Source organism: Typopeltis vanoorti, chromosome 1 (assembly GCF_054136105.1).
Source record: "Typopeltis vanoorti isolate ZY-2024b chromosome 1, IOZ_Tvanoo_1.0, whole genome shotgun sequence".
NCBI classification, from domain to species: Eukaryota; Metazoa; Arthropoda; class Arachnida; order Uropygi; family Thelyphonidae; genus Typopeltis; species Typopeltis vanoorti.
The window spans coordinates 56,515,322-56,540,300 of NC_143549.1; the positions used below are offsets into that span (position 1 = coordinate 56,515,322).

Here is a 24,979-nt window from a genome sequence, read left to right on the forward strand (position 1 = left end):
TAGTTTATTATCCATAAAATTATACAGTTTGGTATAATTGAAAATTACTTAAAAATAAAATATATTCTTCTTCAAAAGACATATTTAGGTGATTACACCACATTTTTTTATTATTCAGTTCTATAAAAGACTGAAATAATAGTTCTGACAAGTTTCGTAAATCGTAGGATTTACATCTTCAGGGGGTTAATAGTATAACTTAAAGTTTAAACAAGGGAATTAATGAATACAAATCATAATCGTCTGGCTATTCATAAAACTCAAATAACAGATTGCAGATATATACCGTTATTCACGTTGAACAATACTGGATGATGTCACGTGTGCTTGTTCTCGTTCATACAGTCCGAGCTCAGATTGAGGTAGATTTTTTATTAGAGCTGACCACACTTGATGGAGAATTAAACCTTGATTTTTATTGCATTTGGTTGGGTTTTTTAGCATATTAGCAGCTTCTTTAAATTTTCTTATATAACTGTTGTTTTCTATGTATGACATCATTGTTTTTTGCCAGAGTACATCGTGTCCAGTGGAAGTGGTATGGAAAGCAAGACCCGTTTTTTGTTCTCTTTTGTATTGTACGTCTTTTTGGTGTTCAGCCATGCGTATTTCTCCAGATCTTCCTGTCTGTCTTACGTAGCAAATCCCGCAGGAGCAATGGATTTTGTAGACTCCTGGTTTTTTAAGAGGATGATGAGGTGGTTTTGGTGGATGTAGGAATCTTAAGATTTTCTCCATGTGGTGTAATCACCGAAATATGTCTTTTGAACCAATTAGCCACAGAAGTTTACGCCTGCAAATATATTCTTCTTGTTTTGTTTCATGAAAAATTATTGTTTATTATCGATAAAATTATACAGTTTAATATAATTCAAAATTACTTTAAAAAAATCCATTCTTCTTGTTTTGTTTCGAGAGAAAGGGTCAATAACTTTTTTCCTTGTTGTTTGTGTGACTGTTGATGAATTTTTTTCCCGTTGAAATCATCGCAAGTGCATTTAACCTATCCTGATTCATAGTGCTCCTCAGGGTCTGATGTAGTCATAGGAATTGTCAAGAGAATTTTTATCAATACAGTAATTTCACTAAGAATACAATCTAAATTATTTTCTGTTATAAATTTTAACAAGTCAATTAATTTACAATAATCATGCATGTCGGGTCTACTGTAGAATACTCTACCAACACTCTACTACTGGTGCAAACTCCATATAAACCACAGTGGAACTGCGCGACGGACAGTGCCGCGTTACACTAATAGCTCGCGTCTCACTATGACGTTCATATGCTCGCACGTAGCAATATGACACTGCGGTAAGCACAGTGCTGCAAGCGTCCTCCTCCCTCCTAAGTGCGACAAGATAGATTTTTATTATTCTTTATACAAAATAAGAGAACTGTATAGGATTGTTGATGATAAAATTAAATATTACAAGCAAATATAAAGAAATTAATAAATATACTGAGATAAAGAGCTAAAAGGCTTCACTTCGGCGATGCAAAATTATTCAAATTAAGGGGATATTTAATCCCACAATATTTCTTAGCCGAATAAGAAACTCAAGATAGAAAATCTAAGAATTTCATGCCGAATATAAAAACTATATAGAAGTTCAGCGAGTCCAAGCATAGGCCAACAGGTAGTACATACCAGGGCAACTCGTAGCAAAGGTGGAGTGAGCTCCAATCACTGTTCTTAGTATCTTCCCATAATGTAAAACACATCGATGAAGATATATACTGTTATACATTATGAGAGGAGGTCACTACTCAGACCGGTTTCGACCTTTATTGAGGTCTCACTGATGAGGCTTATGCTTGTACTCGCCGAACTTCTATATAATTTTTATATTCGGCATGAAACTCGTAGATTTTCTATCTTAGAGTTTCTTTTTCGGCTAAAAAATAATGTGGGATTCAATATCCCTTAATTTGAATAATTAAAAAATATATTTATATATCGAGAAAAATTGGGGTGCTGCAGTTCCGCAGTGCCCTATGCACGAGTCGCCCCTGTTTGAGATAATAAATAATACTTAAATTTTTATTTCTTTCGTTTTAATAATAAAAAGTATTGCGTTAAATTTTACTTTAACGTAATAAACAATTTATGAAATGAAACCCTTATAAATACATAGATCAGTTTTAGAGTTTTCTGATTATCCTAAATTTCATATTTACAGATAATAAATCCCAAACTATATCAATTCGAATTACATAAATTGTTTCTTTTAAAAACATTACGTACAAGAGATTTTATAGAAGAAATTTAGTGTAAATCAGTTTTATAAAAAAAAAAAAAAATTATCACTCACATCAACACTCCTAATATTCCGAGTTTTTACAAAATGAGAATGCTTTGTATTTACAACTTCAACATATTTTGACTATGTCAGCGTTTTCCAAACATTTTTATTAAAAAAATACTTTTTATCTAACAATATATTGTGAGAAGAAAATTGAAAATTAAAACTGTATTCTACATACACGAATTATAATTTTTTAAAAGGAAAAATATAATTGTATTTTAATAAAATTGGTGTTTCTATGTCTGTGATTCGCAAATTCGTTTAATATTAGGTATAATAATAAAAATCATTATACCTAATTATGCCTATTTTAAATTATTTTATTAGGTTTTCATCGAACACTTTTTCACATCTCATGGAAAAAGAGAGGGAAGAATGGAAGAAAATTTTTAAGTATCACTAAGAGTGAAACTACGGAACATAGATAATTCAAACCACATTCATTTAAGGGTGTGGTGTTCGTAGCTTTTCTTTATGTTTTCTGTGCCTTTACTTGAACTCGTTACTTTTCTTGAGACACATTATCATTAGTCCTCCGATAGTTGCAATGGCACTGGAGGTGTAGAAAAGACCGTCGTAACTCTGCAAAGTATCTCTGAAATGACCTGAAAACAATAAATAATAATACTTAATAATAATATTTGCCTGTTGTCGAAATGCTTAATTTCTGTAAGAAACGTGAAACATAAATGCTTGCTGAAGAAAATTTGGTTTAGTTTTTGAGAATACTGTTGAAAAATTCAGCTCTTAGTTTTTCTTTAACTCTTATTAAAGAAACATTTTTTAAAAAGAGATAGCAACTCAAACATTAACTTATAAATAAAAAATAGAGATATATTTAAATATTAATCTAGGCAGTTAATTTAGTAGAACCTAAGGAGATTATTAATTGTAAAATGTAAAACCAAGAATTTGAAAAATCTATCATCAAACAGTAAGAGTGCACTGCTTACATTGAGCAGCATTCGCATTTACAAGAATTTATTTTTAATCGAATTCTTCCAAATGAGATAACATTGGTTTCACCTGGAACAACATTATATGCAATGTTATATAAAAGCGTTAGTGAGTAAGAGTTTTAAAGCTTCTAGTATAAACATTTTGTATATACAAGACCTAAGATCTAAACTATTTCGAAAAGTTAGCTACCTTTAAGCTTCTTTGCAAGATTTTTTCCGTATAGTACATTAAAAAAAAAAACGATGTAATGGAAATTACGTTTAAAGAGAAGTCAATTTTTATGTCTTTTCTAAAGATTTATCCATCTACCAGTGTAACATATAGGAAAATATTTCGATTTTAAAACCGGCATTATTTCATTATTTTAATAAATGACAGTTAATTATGATAGTTTTCTGTATTTGCATAAATTACAACAGCGCATGCTATGTAATTATTATCGTAAAACATAAGCATAACAGAAAATTTTGTTGTCCATGTTCATAATAGTCACACTGAAGAAACTAAAGCAAAGAGGCGAGAGTTCAGGATCGAGATTTTTTTTTTTTAAATCCCATTAGGTACAACTGTTTTGAAAATGAACGCTTATACCTAAGAGTCCTGACTTTCGCTGGCAACTTTATATGTCACAGTCTGTTCAATAGTTAAATAGTTAACTACTACAACGATTACTAGAAGCCTGAATTAGCTTGAGAAAGTTGAAACTCTTAGCACATCCAAGGTACCACTCGGAGGTGCTGGAGAATTCTCTGTGCAGTCCAGATATCCTTATGATTCCGATTCCAAATTTTATATACGCTGAAAAAACACGGATTCATAATTAGTGCACTGCTTACATTGAGCAGCATTCGCATTTACAAGAATTTATCTTTAATGGAATTCTTCCAAATGAGATAACATTGGTTTCACCTGGAACAACATTATATGCAATGTTATATAAAAGCGTTAGTGAGTAAGAGTTTTAAAGCTTCTAGTATAAACATTTTGGTTCCATTCATATGCCGAAATTCAATACGACGGTTCACGACTGTTTTAACTGAAAAATTAAAATTAGTCAACAAGATATTCATTGTAAAGTTACAATAGTTGGACGATTTAAACTTTTCAGGTTCGATTTAAACTTTTGAGGTTCCGAAATGTTTGAATATGCTTAGTGACACAGGAATCGTTGGGCTGAAATATATTTCTCGCGTTCTAGCATATTTGATATATAATACGCGTATGTTATATAAGCACGAAACGGTGATGTAATCTTTGTTTCACAGAGAGTAATTTTATTGCATTCTAATAATATTGAAACACTAGTACTTTATATCAAAGCTCTGAATAATATGGTTAATAGAGAATAAATGATAAAAATCGTTAGACCTACCAATAAGTGTTGGAAGAATAACTGTAAATGGTCCAATAAGGCATCGAGACAGACCAGATGAAATTGCAAAGGTTTCTAATCCAAGAAATTCTTCGAACATAAGTTGATACAATTGATACAAGCATGCAGTTGTTCCGTAGACTATGGAAGATGCCATCAATGCTGGATAAACTTCAGCTGAGGGGAAATAGGCCATAACTGCTCCAGTTATTAACATCCACAGTATAACAACAGTCTTATTTTGTAGCCATCCTTTATCTAATAACCATCCAACAATTAATGAAAACAAGAAGCCTGACACTGCGGTGGCCATGACGAGATAAACACCGTTATCTGTGCTAATTCCTTTATCTCGGACAAAATCTATTAGAACAGTGTTTACAACCGTATTATTCATAATGTGTCCCATTAGACCGAAGGAAAGTATAATAAATATCGGAGACAAAAGGAGAGAACTAGTTATTTTCAATGTAGATAGAGTAGATTCACGAAAACGTTGTAAGGTATTGTTCATTACTTTGAGATAAGAAGTTCTTTGTATTTCTTCATAACTCACGTTCACAAATCTGTTTGTTTTTTGCTCTGCTGCTGTCGTATGATTATTTTCGTTTTCAGTTGGAAACGGTTCCATCTCACTATCATTAGAAAATTGAGTTTTGGGGGTTTCTGCACAAGGCTGTCTCATGACAATTCCAGAGATAGCAACATGCATTAAAACAGCACCCAAAATAAGAAATGTGCCATGCAATCCGTAAACTGTGAGTAAGCTTTCGGTTATGGGCGGTAAAATTAGGCCTCCAAATGACACACTGGAAAAAACAATTCCAAATATCGTAGATTTCCTGGTTTTGAAGTGTTGGCTGATTGTAATGGAAACAGTGGCCACTAAGAACCCTATTCCAATACCTATAAAATAAAAGCAAATCCATTAAAATAGTTACAAGTATATCACGATGTCTGAGAAACATTTGACAGGATTTAATATTTTCAGTGTTTCTAGTAGTGGAAGCATATATAACGGTCCATTGAACAGAATTTTTGATCCACCATTTTCATCACGTTTTCATATTCTCGAGATTTAGCGAGATATTTAATCCGTTAGACACCTTTAAAATCTGGCGACTTAATAAATTAATGTTTGTAGAATTTTTATTGACGTGCATTTATTACAGATTAATGTATTATAATTGGAATTTACTTTTAGTTACAATTCTGTTCAATAATGAGGAAGTACTCATTTGAGAGTGATATTAATTTAAAAATAATAGATATTATTATATACAGAAAATGTTATCTCAAATATTTATTCAAACATTGTCAATAATCTGATATTCATTATAACTTGTGAGGGTAATATTATCAATTTTTTTAACAAAAATGTTAATATTATCTATTATATTTACTTTTTTGTTTCTTAAAATTTAAATTGTCTGATGAAATTTAAAGAACACTTTAAATTTACTAAATTCAGCAAAGTATAATTTGAAGACTATATGAGTTATAAACTTCAGACGATGATGAATTCGATAGTCCAGTGGAATTGAGTTATTGAGTTAGCGCGGTAGTGATGTCCACCGCTCGGTCAGTTTTGGATTTGTGATGCGCTTATTATTATTATATTACGTGTATTGAATATCATGCAATTTTTGATTCAATGATCTTGCCAAAGCAGTACATGTTTTGTTTTGTCCTGTAGCAGCGTCGGTAAGACTACAACTGCATGGTAAGCGTGTTTTTTTTTTAAATTATATTATATATTTTTAAAATTATATTATATATTTAAAATAAATACTTCACATTGATAATCATGGAAAAACAGCTAAATGAGACAATATTCGAGGAGGTATATAAAGAATTTATCACTAAGTGAACTACTTAACAAACATTGGCCGGGAAAAGTGAAACTTTACGACACGTTTCCCCCGGAAAGTGTCACAGACGTTATCACAGAAGGTCAGTCAGATTCAGTGCCTTCTACTCCTTCAGACTCTGTAGAAGTTCGAGCACGCAAAAAGCGAAGAACAACAGAAGAATCGCACAATGACAATAATAAAATGGAACAGGATTCTCTGGGTTCGGACGCCGCTATTTCTCCCAAAGAAAAGGTGCCTCCGATCATCCTTAAAGAAAAGCAGAAGTGGGCAGCTTTAAGATCCACAATGTCCAATCTGCATATTGGCTTCATTAAGGCCAAAAACATTGATGAAAGCATAAAGATCCAGCAAGCAACAGTGACAGATTATAGAAGGTTGACCAAAGAACTGGACGAGAGAGGCATCCAGTATCATACCTTTGCGCTCAGTTCCAAAAAAAACTTAAAAGTGGTCCTTTGTGGTATCTGTGAAGACATTGACACAGCAGAAATAGCTGCTGACATGAATTCTCAGGATCTGTCTCCAGTCAAAGTCAGCAGAATGTACAAAGCAGACAAGACTCCCATGCCATTAGTCCTAGTTGAGATTCATAAAATATTCAAGGATATCTACAACTTAAAAACAGTCTGTGGTCTCATCGTCACACCAGAACCACTCCAGAAAAGATCATCTTCTGGGCAGTGCCACAAGTGCCAGAAGTCTGGCCATGCCCAGAATCTTTGTAGAGCGGAATATAGATGTTTGAAATGTGGGGACATCCACCCAACCAATACCTGCACAAAGCCGAGGACCACCTCGGCCAAATGTGCCAACTGCAGTGGCCCTCATCCTGCGAACTACAAAGGATGTACTCAGCACCCAAAGAACATACGGATGGAGGCAATCAATCAGCCCTCCTCCTACAGTATAAGAACAACAGAGGCCCAGGCATCAAAACCGGAGACTCAGCGGCCACAGTCTGAGACCTCCAAAAATAGAGACCCAAAAGCAAAGAAGAAGTTATGCCGATGTGACCCATACAAATAGACCAATACCGGAACAAAATCAACCAGATGTTATATTAATCAGTGAAACTCATTTAAGACCCTCGGACAATTCTACAATAAGGGGCTATCACCTATACAGAAATGACAGACTACTCTACAGAGACGGCGGCACTGCCATCTTCATTAAAAACTTCATTAAGCACCACTCTGTGATCAATCCTTCAACCACTAACCTTGAGATGACAGGCATGGAAGTAGTCACCACCTCCACTGGCAAACTGAAAATCTACTCAGCATACAACCCTCCCCAAAAATCTTTACTTCACTCTGACCTAAATGCCATCTTATGCGTAAGAGAGCCCATCATTATTGCCAGGATTTAAATTCCAAGCGCCCTGTGTGGAATTGCACAACCACAAACAAGAATGGTTGCATCCTTTCCAATTACTTAGGATCAAGCAACGTTGTTGTGGCAGACCGCACCGAACCAACTCATCTCAGTACATTCGGCACTGCTGAATCCTGGATATAGCTATCCTGCAGGATATTAAACTTCAATACAGCATCATATCTATGGATGAACTATCATCCGATCACAACCAAATTCTACTACAGCTGGGAAATCAAGAATACCTGTGTCCTCCTTCTCACTCCTACAATGCATGGGAAAGACTGTCAACAGCACTCAATGATTATAGTGGACCTGTTCCTCACATACGCACAAAAGAAGAAGAAGAAACTGCAGTTACAAATCTCACACAACAAATTAATTCTTCTATAAAGGTAGCTACCTACTACAAATCTACCCGCAAGCCAGATCATTTGCCTGAAGACATCATGTACTTGATCATAGACAAAAACAGAACTAGGAAAAGATTCCGTAACACACGTGCACCACATGATAAAACAGCTCTAAACAGGATAACTAGGACAGTTAGAGATGCACTTAAAACTCATAGAAACAAAGTTTGGGATAAAAAGTTATCCTCTATCTCTCCTATTGATCTCCTATCTGGGAGTTACTGAGAAACATCAGAAATAAAAACAGTTCCCTCCCCCCATAATCTCAAACTAAGGCTCAGTTCACACAGATGTAGATAAGGGCAGAAGCCATACTAAAGACTCTAGAGGAGCAGTGCAAACTCTCTTATAATAACTTAGATTTCAATCACTTTTACAAAATCCACAGACAGGTCAGACACACTTCAAATCTCCCAGATACCAGCGGTGACCATATTGCACCCACATCACCTGTTGAATTATATGATATTGTTAAAAAAACTTAAGAACAATAAAGCTCCTGGACCAGATGGCATCTCAAACAGGGGTGATCAAGCTACTGCCTTGGAAAGTGGTAGTGCACCTGACCAGTATAATAAATGCCATCTTAAGATTTCACTATTTTCCTTCCACCTGGAAACTGACTGATGTAATTCTTATTCATAAGCCAGGCAAAGACCCACACCTACCGCAAAATCATCGTCCAATCAGTCTTATCTCTAATCTGGGTAAGGTTGCGAAGAAGGTCATCCTCTCACGACTCCAAACTTCAGTAAATGACCTAAACATCCTCCGTAAAGAGCAGTTTGATTTTTGGGCAACACCATAGTACTACCCAGCGAATCCACAGAATTGTCGAATACATCACCAGCTATAACTGGCGCCAGTACACAGGAGCTGTTTTCCTAGACCTATCCAAAGCATTTGACAAAATTTGTCATTTTGGACCCCTACACAAACTTATCTCAGCCGGTAACTCACTAAAAATGGTTCATCTAATCCATTCACATCTTCAGAATAGATCAATGCAAGTAAAAATCAACGGTTCTACATCGTCCAAGCGCCATATCTTTGCTGGAGTTCCATAGGGATCCCTATTGTTCCATTGCTGTTTTCTGTATACATGTCGGACATCCCGCACAATCCAATGTCTTCCATTTTGGCCTTGTATGCCGACGATACAGCAATACTAACCGGATCTCTCCGACCCCATTTCATTACCAGAAAGCTTCAAGAAAACCTTCTAAAGCTGGAGGGTTGGTTCTCCAAATGGAAATTGGAAGTCAACCCCCAGAAAAGTGCAGTCGTTCTTTTCTCAAAATGGTCAATGTCTCCTGCAGGAGATGTGTTGCTATTCAATACTAAAATTCCCTGGCGGACAGAAACAAATTACCTGGGTGTAATTCTCAACAAAAATCTATCTTTCAACCAACACATCAAGTCTACGTGCGCAAAGGCATCTAAAGCCATAGCTCAGATCTATGCGCTAATTAATAGAAATAGCAAGCTGAGCAACACAATCAAATTGCAACTATACCAGATGACGATTCGTCCTATAATCACTTATGCCTCTCCAGCCTGGAGCCAAAACTCTAATACTAACATTATAAAGATACATTGGGTGCAGAACAAGTGCTTGAGAATGATTCTGAACGCCCCATGGTATGTTAGAAACAATTGACATCATAGAGATACAAATATTCCTTATATTTTCTCTTTTCTACAATCCATAGCATCCAAGTTTTTCCTAAAGACGTCCACACACCCCCAACGATTTGGTTCAGCAAGCTGTAGCATACGAGGCAACGGACATATTCAAATATAGAAGACCAAAAGCTATATTAGCTTCCTTTAGCGATGCATAATCTCCATGCCCATTCAGGGCGAGCAAACTGCTCATAACTTTTACCCTCACTATAACCAACCACAACAGATAGCGGGGAATATGAAAAGCATCTTGCTTCACCCCTAAAGACATAAATGTCAATTCTCAATTGTCAATACAAACTTCAGGTAACTGGGCAATGCTGTAGCTAATGAAGCTCTAACTGAGGCTCGGCTATTGCTAATATGAGTATGCTCTCTTAAGGTTTTTGCCTTATTTGAGTCTCCGGGGAAAGTGTTCTCCGGCATGGCCCGCAGATGGGCTTTGCCCGTGAATGCATTTCTTCGGAATTTGAGCGGTTCTGCTCTGCGGTGGTAGGTGGAAGGCCATCACTGAGTGGATCCACCGCTGAGATGGACGGTTTTTCGCCCACAATTGAGTGGTCTAGGGATCGTCCGAATTTTTAAAGACGGCTTTACCTTTAGATAAAGTTTACCTTTAGATAATAATATAATATAATATAATATAATATAATATAATATAATATAATATAATATAATATAATATAATATAATATAATATAATATTAATATGAATAATTATTATAATATTAATATCTTTATAATTGCATAATGTGGAATTCATGTAAAAGAATAATGACGATCACAGTATTCATTTGCAAACAGTTCACAGTTACCAGAAGTAGTTGATTACATGCTACATTTTACATTTTATTATATATATATATATATATATATATATATATTATTACAATATATATATTACAATATATATATATATATATATATATATATATATATATATATATATATATATATATATATATATATATATATATATATATATATATATATATATATATATATATATATTGTAAAAATTTGTCCAATAAAAAAGAGAAATTTTATTATATATATATAATAAAATTTCTCTTTTTTATTGGACAAAGTGTTATCTTTATTAGCCATTTACATTTAGACTATTCACATATTATTTTTTCGGTTTAGTACAGAATATTATATAATAATAATAACAATAATAATAATTATTATTATTATCCTTATTATTATTGGTTAAGGCGTTGTGACTTTGAAGTTAATTCTAGTGATTGGCTAATGAGGATTATTTGGTTAAGCTATGCTAATCCCACCTACCTCGAAGCATAATTCTCTTTTATGAAGAGAGTGGGATCAGCATGCACTATTCATGTTTGTTATTTTTATGGGTGGAAAGCAGGCGTTGCGTTGGATTCTGGTGGTTTGTGAAGTGAAAAATAGGTGTGAGTGCTATATTAATTGTGTTGGTATAGCTTCCACACTTCGCGTTTTAATTGTCTGTAATTGTCTATGTGTTTTAAATTTTGTGATAGGTTGTTGAGTAGCGTGAGTATGAGATGTGATAATAATAATAATAATAATAATAATAATAATAATAATAATAATAATAATAATAATAATAATAATAATAATAATAATAATAATAATAATAATCTGATTAGTAATTAATTATTTCATTGAATTAAATGACTGTTAAGAAGTTCGATGGAAGATAGTAATCTTTAATTAGTGATTCATCATTATTTAATAATTAACAATAGTTTTGGCTTAATATTAATATATTTTTTCTAGGAATTATTATATTCACGTGAATGTGTAATTTGTTTCATAAATCTACAGAAGGGGCCATATAAAAGGATCAACTTATGATTTACAAAAAAGAAAAGAAAAAAAACATTAACTATTACTAAAAACTAAATAGTTTTAGTTTTAGTAATAGTTGATTTTTTTTTTCTTTTTTGTAAATAATAAGTTGATCATTTTATATTCGAAATGACGTGGAATTTATTCGTGTAAGCGAGCAATTGACGAATTTATGGCATACCGTGAGCTCCATGATTGGTTTATAACTGGTAAAATTATTTCACTATGCATTAACTAAGTAAGCAGATCTATTGCTTCATCTACCTACACAAACAATAAAAAATCGTCGAAAACACAAAACGCAATAATAGTTATATAAAGAAAAGACACACCTTCTGAATATAGAATAACAACCAAACCATCTTATAACGAAAAGTAGGAAACTGATAGTTTATAAGATGGCTTGGCTGACAAGGAACTACACAAATAATTTCTCTTAAACATAATTAAAAGATAGTGTTCTGATCAAAGATACGTTGAATTATTAATCATTATTGACAAATTAAATTAAGAAGTTTATTTTTAACCAGATGGTGTAAATGTATATAATTAACACTTTATTAATATGATGACTGCATATACTGAGTACATCCATTCTTAAACACGCGTAATAAAATTAATAATAATAATGTTAGAAGTATGATTAATATTCGTTCTATACGTAGATTTTACGCTAGATTTGTTTATTTCTTTTGTTTTGGAATTAGCATTCCCTGTATATAGTATTTTTATATGTACGTGATGGATGCTAAATAAGTAATCATCATGGGTGACTTTAATTATCCGTAACATTGCTTAGGTAGAGGGGGGGTGAAGCCGAATTTATTGAGCTGTTCGATACAACTTCTTCATGTAGGGACAGAAGAAGCTTGACGTTAAAGAGTGTTAGTGATAATAGTCTCAGAAGGGTTTTCAGTTAAAGATGTGGCTGCTCAGCCTCCGGTTGGTTACAGTGATCAACTGCACTTACCGGAAAATTTATGAGTTATAAATGGACAACATTATCTACAACAATCATAAGAAATGTTTAAAAAAAAAATCTTAAATAATGCAATACGGAATGCGCCCCTAAAGTTCGAAGAATACAGAGGATAGGAGGTGAAATGGATGTAAAATCTTATTAAGAAAGATATTCTTAAGAAAAATATGATGTGGAAATATCATGTTAATAAGAATGATGTCAGCTATAAGAATTATAAAGTGCAGCCCATCACAGAAACAGTATTATATGGACATCTACGTTTGATTATGAAAAGAAAGTGCACTAAAGCTAAAAACAACCCAAACGATTTGAAAAAATAACTATACTGAATGCTGTTAGTATACTGTGACAAATGCAGAATAGATTGTTCAACGAATAAATGCCCATTTTGCTAAGAGCTATCAACCTAGTGTATGCAACATGGAACTCGATGCTACCTCTTCACTGAATGAAAAATCTGATGTGCATAACGGAGGGGTTTGTGACAGGGAAGTACTACAGTTGTTACATGAAGTGAATAACAATTTGGCAATGGGCAGATGGGATATCACACGGATCATAAAAGAGAGAGTTCAGTTAAACGGCTGTGCCTTACAGGCTGTATAATTTGAGTCTCAGAACAGATCAGATTCCACACTAGCGTAAAGAATGTATGATAATCCCCATTCCACAAGGTTGGTGCCAAGACTGACACGTATATGACTATCGAACTATTAGTATCTCTAGAGGAATAATAAGGAATCTGAAAAAGTTGGTAAGAAAATGCATACAGAGATGGATTGATAGAGAATCTTTGATGGGCAGTATGGATTTATTACGGAAAGGCTATGCTTGAGTAACGTTCTCGCATTTTATAGTAATGATACAGTTGAGTTAGACAAAGGAAAAAGAAAACAACGGCATGATACGTTTGAATTTTACTATGCTATACTACTTACATAATGATTTGAATAAGCTGGAATTGTGGACAGATGAAAATGGCTATAGGTTCAATGTTAATAAATGTAAAGTTATGCACCTTGACGTAATACGATATCTGATGTATGATATTATATTGATGGGATTATGTTGGAGGAAACCGATCATGCTAGAGATGTTAAAGTTTTAGTAGATAAGCATATACGAGTAAGAATAAGGAACTCATTTTGCCTCTTTAAAAGACCTTGATACAACCTGACTAGGACTATTTTGGTCAGATCTTGTCACCGGATTTCCCTGGTGATTCTGATATAGTGATGAGAGTGCAAATGCAAAATTTTAAGGATGATATCGGATTGTGCAATGTAAGTTATGAGGACAGATCGAAAATTTGTGGACTTCAGACACTAGCGTACAGGAAAAGAGCGATGATATAATAGAACTCTGTAAACTTCTGAATGGGTCATATAGGATACTAATGAGTCCGAAAAAACATCCATGGAAGGAGAGAACGAATGCAGTCAAGAAAGACGTAATTTTCTCTCATAGAGCGATGCGTGATTTGAGGGTTTACGTTTGGAGGTAGTGAGTACAAGTAGTGTGAATAAACTGAAGGATATGTTTGAGAGATATTTAACATTTTATGATCATGGGTAATGTTCCCAGTAGAATAATATAGTTTTTGTGGAATGTGTTATTTTAATAATAAATAAGGCTCTATTATTTCCAGATATCGATGACAACAAAGTCCTATTTAAGACCTTATAGAACGTCACGTACGTTATATAATGGCCGTTTGATGAACAGAATTGGAATGATGAAATGCCAAGTTGCTTTACCATATGCATTAATATAATGGTGTTCAAAACCTGAGGACGAACATTATTTTTGAAGAATGCAACCTTAAATTTAGACGAATCTGCTTATGTCAATTTGTATGACTGACGATTTCGGGTACAAAGAGGGCGCACATTCAAATTTTTGAATCACTCAAAAAGGGGTCATGTAGTAACACTCGACTGGATAAAAGATAAAAGGTTGTGCAAAGCGAATTGTGTTTGAAGGAAACTATTTTCGTAAAGGGAAAAAGTTGCAAACTTCGATGTTTTCTAATAGCTCAAAGACATCATCTAGATAATTCCACGAGGGAAAGAATTATTGGAAAGCTTGAAGAAGCCAGTGGAATTAATGATATTGCCATAGAATTTGAAATCTCACATACCGTTATATTCAGACTCTGGGCAATGTATACGTTCCAGACGTCTGCTAAGAGGTCTCCCTCGCTCTACCACGGAGCATGAAGAGACATGTTTGGTTATAACAGCAAAACATAATCGAGACGCTACGGCAGGTCAGTTTGCAGGTCGACTCCATTAAAGAACAGGTACGTGTATATCTTGACAAACTGTCGCAAAATATATACGACAGGCTGGCCTGTGGTCTGCATCCATTTATCTACAGCTCATCGTAGAGCATGTTTTCAGTGGTGTTTTATCCATAAAAATTGGAAAACACACTAATTGGCCAATGCACCCCTTTACAGATGAGTCGTTTAGTCTTTCTCCAATTCTAGACGACAATTGATCGGGCGTGAAAGTGGTACTTCTTACCATCGCGAGAATGTTTTTGAAAGGAATAGGTGCAGTGGTGCTGGGATGATGATGATGTGGAAGGGCATTATGCTTAACCTATTAACATACAAAGACATCTGTGACACGTCTTTTGTTTATTGCACCAAAATTAATTTTGAATTTTGGTTTCACATATAAATACAACCGAATATAGACGCTAGACAATCTTGTGCCTATTTCCTTTCAGCCGAGAAAAGTTACCAACGGCGTGTATCGGCTATTTCGTTTGCGTTTGCACAAATTCATCATTATTTTTCAAATAATGATGAATTTGATCCAGCAAATCACCCTCGCCCAAAAATTGGCAGAAAAACGACCGCTTTCTGATTTTTAACTGGTACGTTAAGGGGATAACGGATGCACCGAGCAACAGATGCATGGAAAAAGATACTATAACTGGTGAACGATATTGCAACGTCATCTTCGATAGTTCCGTGGTGCTGTAAGCGAAGACTTCATTTTTATGGATGATAATGCCACACCACATCGTACTGGAGCAGTGGAGATACTTCTGGAAACCAAGGATATTAATCGACTTCAGTGACCGGCACGCTGCCCAGATTCAACCCCTTTAAAACACATTTGGGACTCAATAGGGAGACGCATTGCTGCCCGAAAATCCCCTCCATAAACGAACAACGCCTTATCTTTACACCAAAGGAAGAGTGGACCAGTTTGCCTCAAGAACACTCTTGAATAACTTGATCATAGTAGTTTGTGCTAAGCTTGGTACGACGTTGTGAGAGCTGCATCGCAGTTCATGGTGGACTGTAAGCAATGCATATTAATTCCTTAAGTACATACACCCTTAGGTAATTTGTAACTTGTGCCAAAAACATATTGCAATTTAACTGGACGAAATTTTTAACACGATTTTATGTAATATAATTAATTAATATGCTGGCAATAAATTTATTCATATATTTAGCTGTAGTCATGAATATATTTTCACATACAGGTAAAAATGTAGTTTGTCACTCGGTTTTGAACATCAGTGTATAACTATGCTATATTTTTGTTATCTTTAGGCAATGTAAGCAATGGCATTAGATGATATTGGTGACAGAAAACTGTTATCACATGTGAATTTCTACGAGGGTGTGCTGAAAAATTGCGATAATCATGATAATCAGGAATTAACATATCTGACATGCCTTCTTATATATCCTAAAAGAAAGAGATCAAATTATTAAAATTTGTTGAAGCATGGAGGTTAAAGAGTTTTAAGATATACATATCCTTTCTTGTGGTTACATCAATTTCTTTAATACCACTTTGGTCTAGGTTTATCAGAACTTTTATCCCCCCCCTTTTAAGGATGATAATTAAGGTATATTCTCTGTATTATGGATAAGTCAATTAATTATTACGTTGAAGTCTTTTTTATAAATGTGGGATGTAACAAAGAATCTGAGTTCTGTTAATACAAGTGCGATATATTTTTGTAATACTGATTTCATTTTTCAGAAAGTCTTCGAAACATAGTTTACATGCATAAAACTAATAGTAATTATTATCACAATTATATAATAATTTTCATTGTAGGTTCAATTTATATAATTGTATTAGATTATTTCTCACATTTGATGCATTTATAATAATGTTCATAGTATATATTTTCATTATATTTTCTTATAATGAAAATTGTATAAGAGGGTCGGCCTAACGTAAATGCGATTGGCATTAGGAATGTTGAAAAAATGTTACTTGATATAAAACCTAACACAGAGAGTCAGGGAATATGAATTCTGATGGTGAGTTCGTGAGAATCTGTGTGAAAGAGTCATAATATTTGAAAATGGTGTTAATGATGGCAATGGTTATAATTATGAAAATGATAATGAAGAGAGAACATTTCTCTATTCGTCCAGTTCGGACCCATCACGCATGTGTAACGATGTCCTCATAAGTAAGGAACTTGATAAGAAAGGCGATCTGCATTTTGTCGAAATGTGTCATGCAGACGACCGACAAGTGTACACTAAAGAACATACAGGTAATTTATTGTCTGTACACGAATGCTCGGAGCATCAGAAACAAAGACATAGAGTTAGTTGCCCTAGTTAAAATATTGGGATCTCATATTGTAGGCATTAGTGAGACTGGGCTATCAGAAGCAGACGTACTAACCGGTATCGAGTGCAAAGGGTATATTAATTTAAAAAGGATAGACAGAATAGTTGAGGAGGGGGAAATGATGCTAATGATATCAGATGACTTGAATCCAGTTAGAGTTGAAATCTGTGACTACAATACTAGTACCAGTTTTTCATGTGGCAGTGAAGCTATCTAGTGTGAGGTGGAGTCTAACAAGATTAAATACATAGTGGAGTGTTGTTGCAGACCAGATGGATGGGTTGCTAATGACGAAGAAATGCATCAACAAATAAATACAATGGGTGCGAAAAGAGTAATCATAATGGGGGAGGGGGGTTAATTATCAGTTAACATTGACTGGATAGCTATGAAATTGCATGAGAAGAATGAAACTGAATTTATTGAACTGTTGCGAGACAATTTTCTCAAGTATCATATGATGGAAGGAACTCGTTGTCAAAGAGGGTTATATCTCATTATAGTGTCAGAACAGGCTTTACTTAAAGACATAACTATTCTATCTCTGATTGGTGACAGTGATCATGCGGTACTCACTTGGGAATTGGCTAAGTTTATGAATGTTCTATTCTGAAAGGGTTTCATGCTTGATCACCCGAAGGGGTATTCTAGGATTCGGAGACCATGGTATCAGTTATCGGATGGGAACGATATCGACAGTGTGTGGGAAGTGTTGAAGAATATTTGATGCGATATCATCAGCATGTGTCCCATCTGTCCCTAGAGTTAGAAGGCCAAATAGAGTAGGAGTAAAATGGATGTGTAATCTAATTAAGTAAGTGTCTAGTAAGAAAAATATTTGGAAGGAACAAGCATAAAGATAATGTCATAATCATCATCAGTGGTTCCAGCAAGCACTTAAGCGCCCAAGACCTTCCAACTATTCTTGGACTTCGCAAACCGCATCCGTTATTCGAGGATAGGGGGTTAGCCCTATGTCAAGGATGATGCCAGTTAGGATAATTATAAGCAACATGATAAAAGTCACAAGTGTTGTTCGGTCAGCTAAGTCCGAGTATGAAAAGGAATTGGCTCTGCAAATTAAAGACAACCCAAAAGAATGCTATCGTTATGCTACAAGTGAAAGAAAGAAAGAGTCAATCTGCACATTAATGACATTGGGAAGGATTTGACATGCGAAACACAACTTTTCCTGATGATACAAATATAGGTAGAGTAATCGGGAGCGCTATTGATATGCAGTACTTGAAGAATGATCTGAAAGGCCAAATTTATGGGTATGTGAAAAAATTGTCATTTCAATGTTAATAACTGTCGGGTGATGTGATTATATATTCAGTGTCGTATTATACTGGTGCGATTATGCTTGAAGAAACTGATGAAGCTAGAGATCCTGGAGTTTTAGTAGACAGGAAGTTGAAGTTTGAGGGTCATATAGCAAGCACTGTAAATACGGCTCAGAAAATAATGTCAATGCAGAAACGAACATTGACATGTAAAGATAAGGAAGTCATTTTTCCTCTACAAAGCTTTGTTATGCTCTCACTTGGACTATTGCGAGCAGGTCTTGTCTCTCTGTTTTCGTGATGATTCTGATAAGGGGGGGGGGGAATGCAAAGGCGAGTGTTAAAATTATATCCGGATTGTGGAATGCTGATTAGGAAGACAGATTGAGAATTTGTAGACTGCAGACGCCAACAAACACGAGAAAGAGGGAATGATATGAGTGAGACCTGCAAACTTCTGAAAGGATTATGCAGAATCTCAGTAGATGGAATTATAGATGGTAGGGAAAGGACAAGAGGGCATCCTTGGAAGCTGAGAATGAATGATGCTAAGAAGGGGTAGATTTTTCTCTTATAGATTGCTGATTGATTGGAATGAATTAACTTTGGATGTTGTGTGCAGTAGCGTGAATGAATTTACGAACAGGTGTGACGACTGGTGCAAATAATATGGCCTTCTTCGATGAGTTTCCTGACTCCCTGGATTTCTCTCTTATAATAACAACAACAACAACAACAACAATAATAATAATAATAATAATAATAATAATAATAATAATAATTTTATAATAAAATAATAAAAGTTAATTTTTAACTGCAAAAAGAAACTAATCATTCGCTGGTTCATCATTTTTATCGATTTAATCAAAATCGAAGTCCACTTCTCTTCTCACCCGCTGTTCTATAGAGGCGAGTTAGCTAATCTCATTGGAGAAGTTTTTTTTCCTCCGAAAAAAAAAGGAAAAACGAAAACCGAAATACGAAATCCGAAAATGAAAAACGAAATGAAAAATGAAAACCTTGGGTTTTCGTTTTTCATAAAACATAGCCGCTAATGAGACGCAATATACTGGCCTAATTGCTATAATTGATTATGCTAATTTCAAACAACATAACCACTCCACGGCTGAACAGCGAAGTTAGTATTTGTAACTAAGCGACAGGTCCAGAACAGCACTACACAATTCGCCAGAATACTGCAGAATATAATTGGATTTCCAAGTATAACATATACTATGATATTCATCTGTTTATAATTTTGATCATTCAGAGTACGAGACAAACAGATGAGAGCAGAATCCGTGATTGTTTTAGAATTTGTTTTTTCTTTTATCATTCTAAAATCATAGACATCCGTACATTGAAATCAATCAAATATTAATAATTTAATTTCTTTCCACACTTTGTTCCATTCATAGTTTACTCTTAATTACACAATGTTCCATATATATACAAAATAAGTTAATAATAACAATATTATATATTCAGAAATGTTACTAACCAAGGACCAATCCATAGAAGATTATTAACCACAGTATGCTTTTTGCAAATACACACATTGTCAGTCCAAATACAGAGAATAAACTACCACCAAACGCCACTTTGCGAGTTCCAAAATTATGAATCAGCATACCTCCAAGAAGAGCTATAACAATAAAGAAACTGTACTACTAAAATCATAGAAAGACCAACGTATTCGTAAAATTTGCTTATTAAGTACAAGTAAATAATACGGTGAGTACGTTCGTTCATGTGCAGAAAGTAAAAAATTGGTCAGTTAAAATTATTTAAAAATAAATTAAAGAAATTCATCATCATCATCATCATCATATCATCATCATTCTCCAAGGAATTTTAGGCTGTGAAAACTCATTCTATTCTCATTTTGATCCCATTTCAGGTATTTCTTAGTCGCCCTTGACTTCTATGTAGTACAGGAAGGTAATATTAGAGAAGCGTTTGGTAGACTCAAAATGCCAACTCCTTCAGCATTTTTCATTCCTCTCTCTCTCTCTCTCTGTATTCGTATGTTTATTCAATATTCAGTTCTTACCTGTTTCTCAGCTATTTTTATATCCCTGGGTACATATCTAGCTGTCTAACGCACGAATTTCGTTTCTTCACTTTCTGCCTTTATTTTACTCTGTTATTGTCCATATTTCCATTTCATACATTAGAGAAGGTCTTGTTGAAAATTGCTTTTGAAACATGGTCAGATTTTAAAATATTTTTGTTAATCCTTGTTAACTTTAGGAAGCTGGAAACTATAATATTGTTGACAACTTTTTAAGACATGTTAGAGAATATATACGAGGGACGTCCAGAAAGTAAGTTCCGTTTTTTAATATTTTCACTGCAGCGCTGCGATCGCAATTATGCGCATGCGTGATGAGTTTATTGATTCCTTAGCAAGGCGTTGGTGCCATTTTCAGATTCTCGCAGTGCGTACGCTTCTTGGTGTTTGTTTATAATGTCTAAGAAAATCGAATCGCCCGCCGCATGTAAAATCGAAACGAAACCCTTAAGAAACTGAGTCGTGCGATCCAGAATAAACGACGTGGCATGCTTACCAGGGGCGTTGTTTTGATTCATGATAACGCCCCACACACGGCCAGCGTAACATAACAACTTCTCGCCATCGTCGGCTGGGAACAATTCCATTATCCCCCATATAGTCTTGACCTCACTTCAAGCTACTTTCATCTGTCAAACATCTGAAATCTTTCCTTGGTGGTGGCCGGCGGTTTCAAGACGACAACGAGGTCAAAGAAGCAGTCAATACGTGAATTGCGTCACAGGCGGCAATCTTCTACGACGAAGGTATACAACTCTTGGTGCCCCGTTATAATAAGCGCCTGAACAATGGCGGAAATTGTGTAGAAAAGTAGTGAAAGATGTCTACTTTAATTTCCAATAAAGTTTTTTTTTTTTTGTAAGTATATTTTTGTTTCTCTGACAGCCCATCGGAATTTACTTTCTGGACGTCCCTCGTATTAATATTTGAAGAGGTTTATTTGTTCTAAAATTTTATTTTTAATCATGATCTTATTTCGGATTAAAGATAGTTCTTTGAATGCAAGAATTAACGAAACTGGGTTTTATTGGCCGAAGGATTTAATAATTGATACTAAGTAAAAAACACCAACAAGTTTCGCCAACTTAGCTGTCTGACTTCGTCAGGGTGTATGTTGAACGCGCTTACTGGGTAGCAGGAAACGAGAGAGGGGATCAGTTGACTAAAGCAGTGATCTCCAAACTTTTTTGATCGCGTAACCCCAAGACAGAAAAAATAAATAGCGCGTACCCCCCAATTGATTGAGCAAAAATCTATTGTAATAAGTATTATAAAGAGGAAATATGCCTTGAATCATCATATAATAATTAAAAAAGCTAGATATTTTTACACATTGTTTTTATTATTAACAGCTTACAAACATATTTATTACAACATTTAATGTGAACAATGGCTTTGCATTTCTTTCATAATTTCTTGAAATTCTGATTTGATGGCTTCTGATACTGCGATACGAAGTATCGCAGTATCAGAAGCCATCATCATTGCAGAAAATGATACCTCACATAAATAAGTAGAACCAAACGGTAGGAGTACATCATTTGCTGTGTTTACTAAATTGCAATAATCGGACATCAGTCCCATCCACTAATTGTGAAGAGATTTTTGTTGAAATTCGTTTTTCAAAGTTGTGTTGTATCTAATGTCAATTAATTTATTATAATATTAATATTGATTCACTATTTCTAGTGTAAACGTAAAAGCAAGCACAAAAAGGCATTGAAATTGCACAGAAACAATATATACTAAAAAATCGTTAAACTTACTATTAATAGTCAAATAATTAATACAACTGTGGTACCATCTGTAGATAGCAGGATAACTAAGCAATTTTCCTTCTCTAGTTGGGCTTGTCAACACTAGGATGCTCTACAAAGAATGGCAATGATAAGAAGTAAGAGAGTTACTCCTTAGTTTTAAAAAACATGACAGCTTTGCCACGGACGATTATGTGTGTGCAAAGTCGCCCAATGTGCGCTACTCGCAAATTTAAGTTTACAGGATCTTGTCTATATTGATATATTTTTATTGATGAAAGAAAGTAATATTTTTTATCTTTAATTAATTAATGGATTTTTCAGTTTGGCCATAGTATTGCTTCCCGCAGTCACACGTTACTATGGCCAAACTGAAAAATCCCTCCTCCTACGTCTGGAAGAACACCAGAGAGACATTGCCTACAAAAGAACTAGAGCAAGTGCCCTATCAAGCCATGTACTGTTTCAGTAAACACAAATGATGAAGGCCGTCAACATGAGATAAACTGGACAACAACCTCAAACCTTCATATATGCCGTGACGAGGTAGAGCGACGCATAGTCGAGTCTAAAGAAATTGTTATGGACCCTCATCACATAAATAACAACCTTAGCTATAATCTACCGGACTCTTTCAGCTCTGCTATCCGATATTGGCACACGCGTGAAATCAGACGCACGCAGCTACTTAACAATAGAACTTCAACACGAACTGTAGCTACAATTCAAAGCTAACGGAATTTTATAATAGTCTTTTTATAGTGATACGATGTTTCTTATAGTGTTTACTTGCTTTCTATGTTCCCACGCCTGCAGAAGTCGGACAATCCGATGAAACATGTTGCGTTTTGAATAAATTTAATTGTTATTCTAGTCTCGGTTATAGTCAGTATATATATAAAACGAAGCTTATAAAATTACTTGGTAACCCTAATATATATATATATATTATCAACTGGTTGAGTCAGCGGATTTCTGAATATAATTAATTTTGTCTTATCAGAGTTTAGGTGTATCGAGTTTTTGGTCAGCCAGCCAATGAGCAGATTTATGTCATGCTGCATACTTGTTTGGGCTGTGCTTGCGTTATTATGGTTGGATATTATAGCTGTATCGTCTGAGTATTGGAAGATCTTGCCTTTGAGAGGTAGCTCGTTAATATCGTGCATATAAATGTTGAATAGAGTTGGGCAGAGAAGCGCTCCCTGTGGCACTCCACAGGATAATTGACCCGAGTCATGTGATATGTTTTCTAGTTTGGAGGTAGTTTCTAAACCATATGCAGAGGCTCATATATTCCATGTCTTAGCTTTTCTAATAAGGTTTGATGTGTGAGTGTGTCAAATGCTTTATTCAAATCGATGAAGACTACCATGACAACTTTTTTTTTATCTATGGCGGTATTAATTACATCTGTAAAATCTTCCAAGAGAGATGTTGTCCCCTTAGTTTTCTGAAAACCGTAATGAGTGATAATATGAAAGCTCTTTGTATATGTTGCGAGTTTCCATATCACAATCTGCTCCATAATTATGTTGATAATTGGTAGTGTTGTTATGGCTCTGCAATTATTTATTAAATTTCTTTTTTCATGTTTGTATATGGGTGATTATGGCAGTCTTTAACATACTTGATATTTGTCCAGTTTTAAATATTTTATTTATTAATATTAGTAGCATAGGGGCTAGGCGTGTTGCTTGATATCCTTAGGTCTTATACCATCAATTCCTGGGCCTTTGTTTAGTTTGATTTGATGCATTACAGAGAGAAGTTCTGCTCCTTTTATGGTTGGGAACCATAATGTCTGTTTCGCTTGCGGTTCGATTGGAGGATGACGTTTTGGTTTCGTGATTGGAGGAATATTTCTCTTTAGTTCTTGGATCGAGTTTACAAAGCACATAATAATAATAATAATAATAATAATAATAATAATAATAATAATAATAATAATAATAATAAATTCTCTTTCAGGCTGTATTTGAACCGTTTAATATCAGGACGCTATCGCCTTTGATTCTTCTCTTACAGGGAGCAGGCACGACAGTTTTAGCCCTATCTAACTGTTTTAGAGACTGATAGGGCAGTTCAGTGTACACTGTAAACCAATTAGGGATAGCTGGTTCAAGATTATGCCAGATATTGTTAGTGATAGTTTTGGGCCAGTTGTCTCTAATTGGCCTCCGGTGTAGAGAAGCGCTGATAAGTGTCTCCATCTCGTGGTCCCTAATCCTAACTCTATAGTCATCCCTCTACTCATGTCCGTTCGAGTTACGTCCATTCGAAGATACGTCCGTGATCCCATAAGGGAATACATAACATTTTCGACTATACTTTCGAACAAGACGCAATCGAGCGTAAAGTAAAAATGTTTCTATTTAGCAACAATGCATCATTCGCAGTGGCTACAGATCTTTCAGCGGCAACCTCC

General features: G+C 34.7%; 1 protein-coding gene across 1 annotated transcript; it reads right to left on the reverse strand.

The window, feature by feature from the left end:
* Nucleotides 1-2,798: 2,798 nt before the first annotated feature.
* Nucleotides 2,799-24,764, reverse strand: LOC150109996 (monocarboxylate transporter 9-like). The gene is made up of 3 exons (XM_090394148.1): nucleotides 24,578-24,764; nucleotides 4,642-5,547; nucleotides 2,799-2,914 (listed from the first exon to the last, which is right to left on the reverse strand). The coding sequence occupies exons 1-3, from the start codon at nucleotides 24,762-24,764 to the stop codon at nucleotides 2,799-2,801; spliced, it is 1,209 nt and encodes a 402-aa protein (XP_090250274.1).
* Nucleotides 24,765-24,979: the final 215 nt, after the last annotated feature.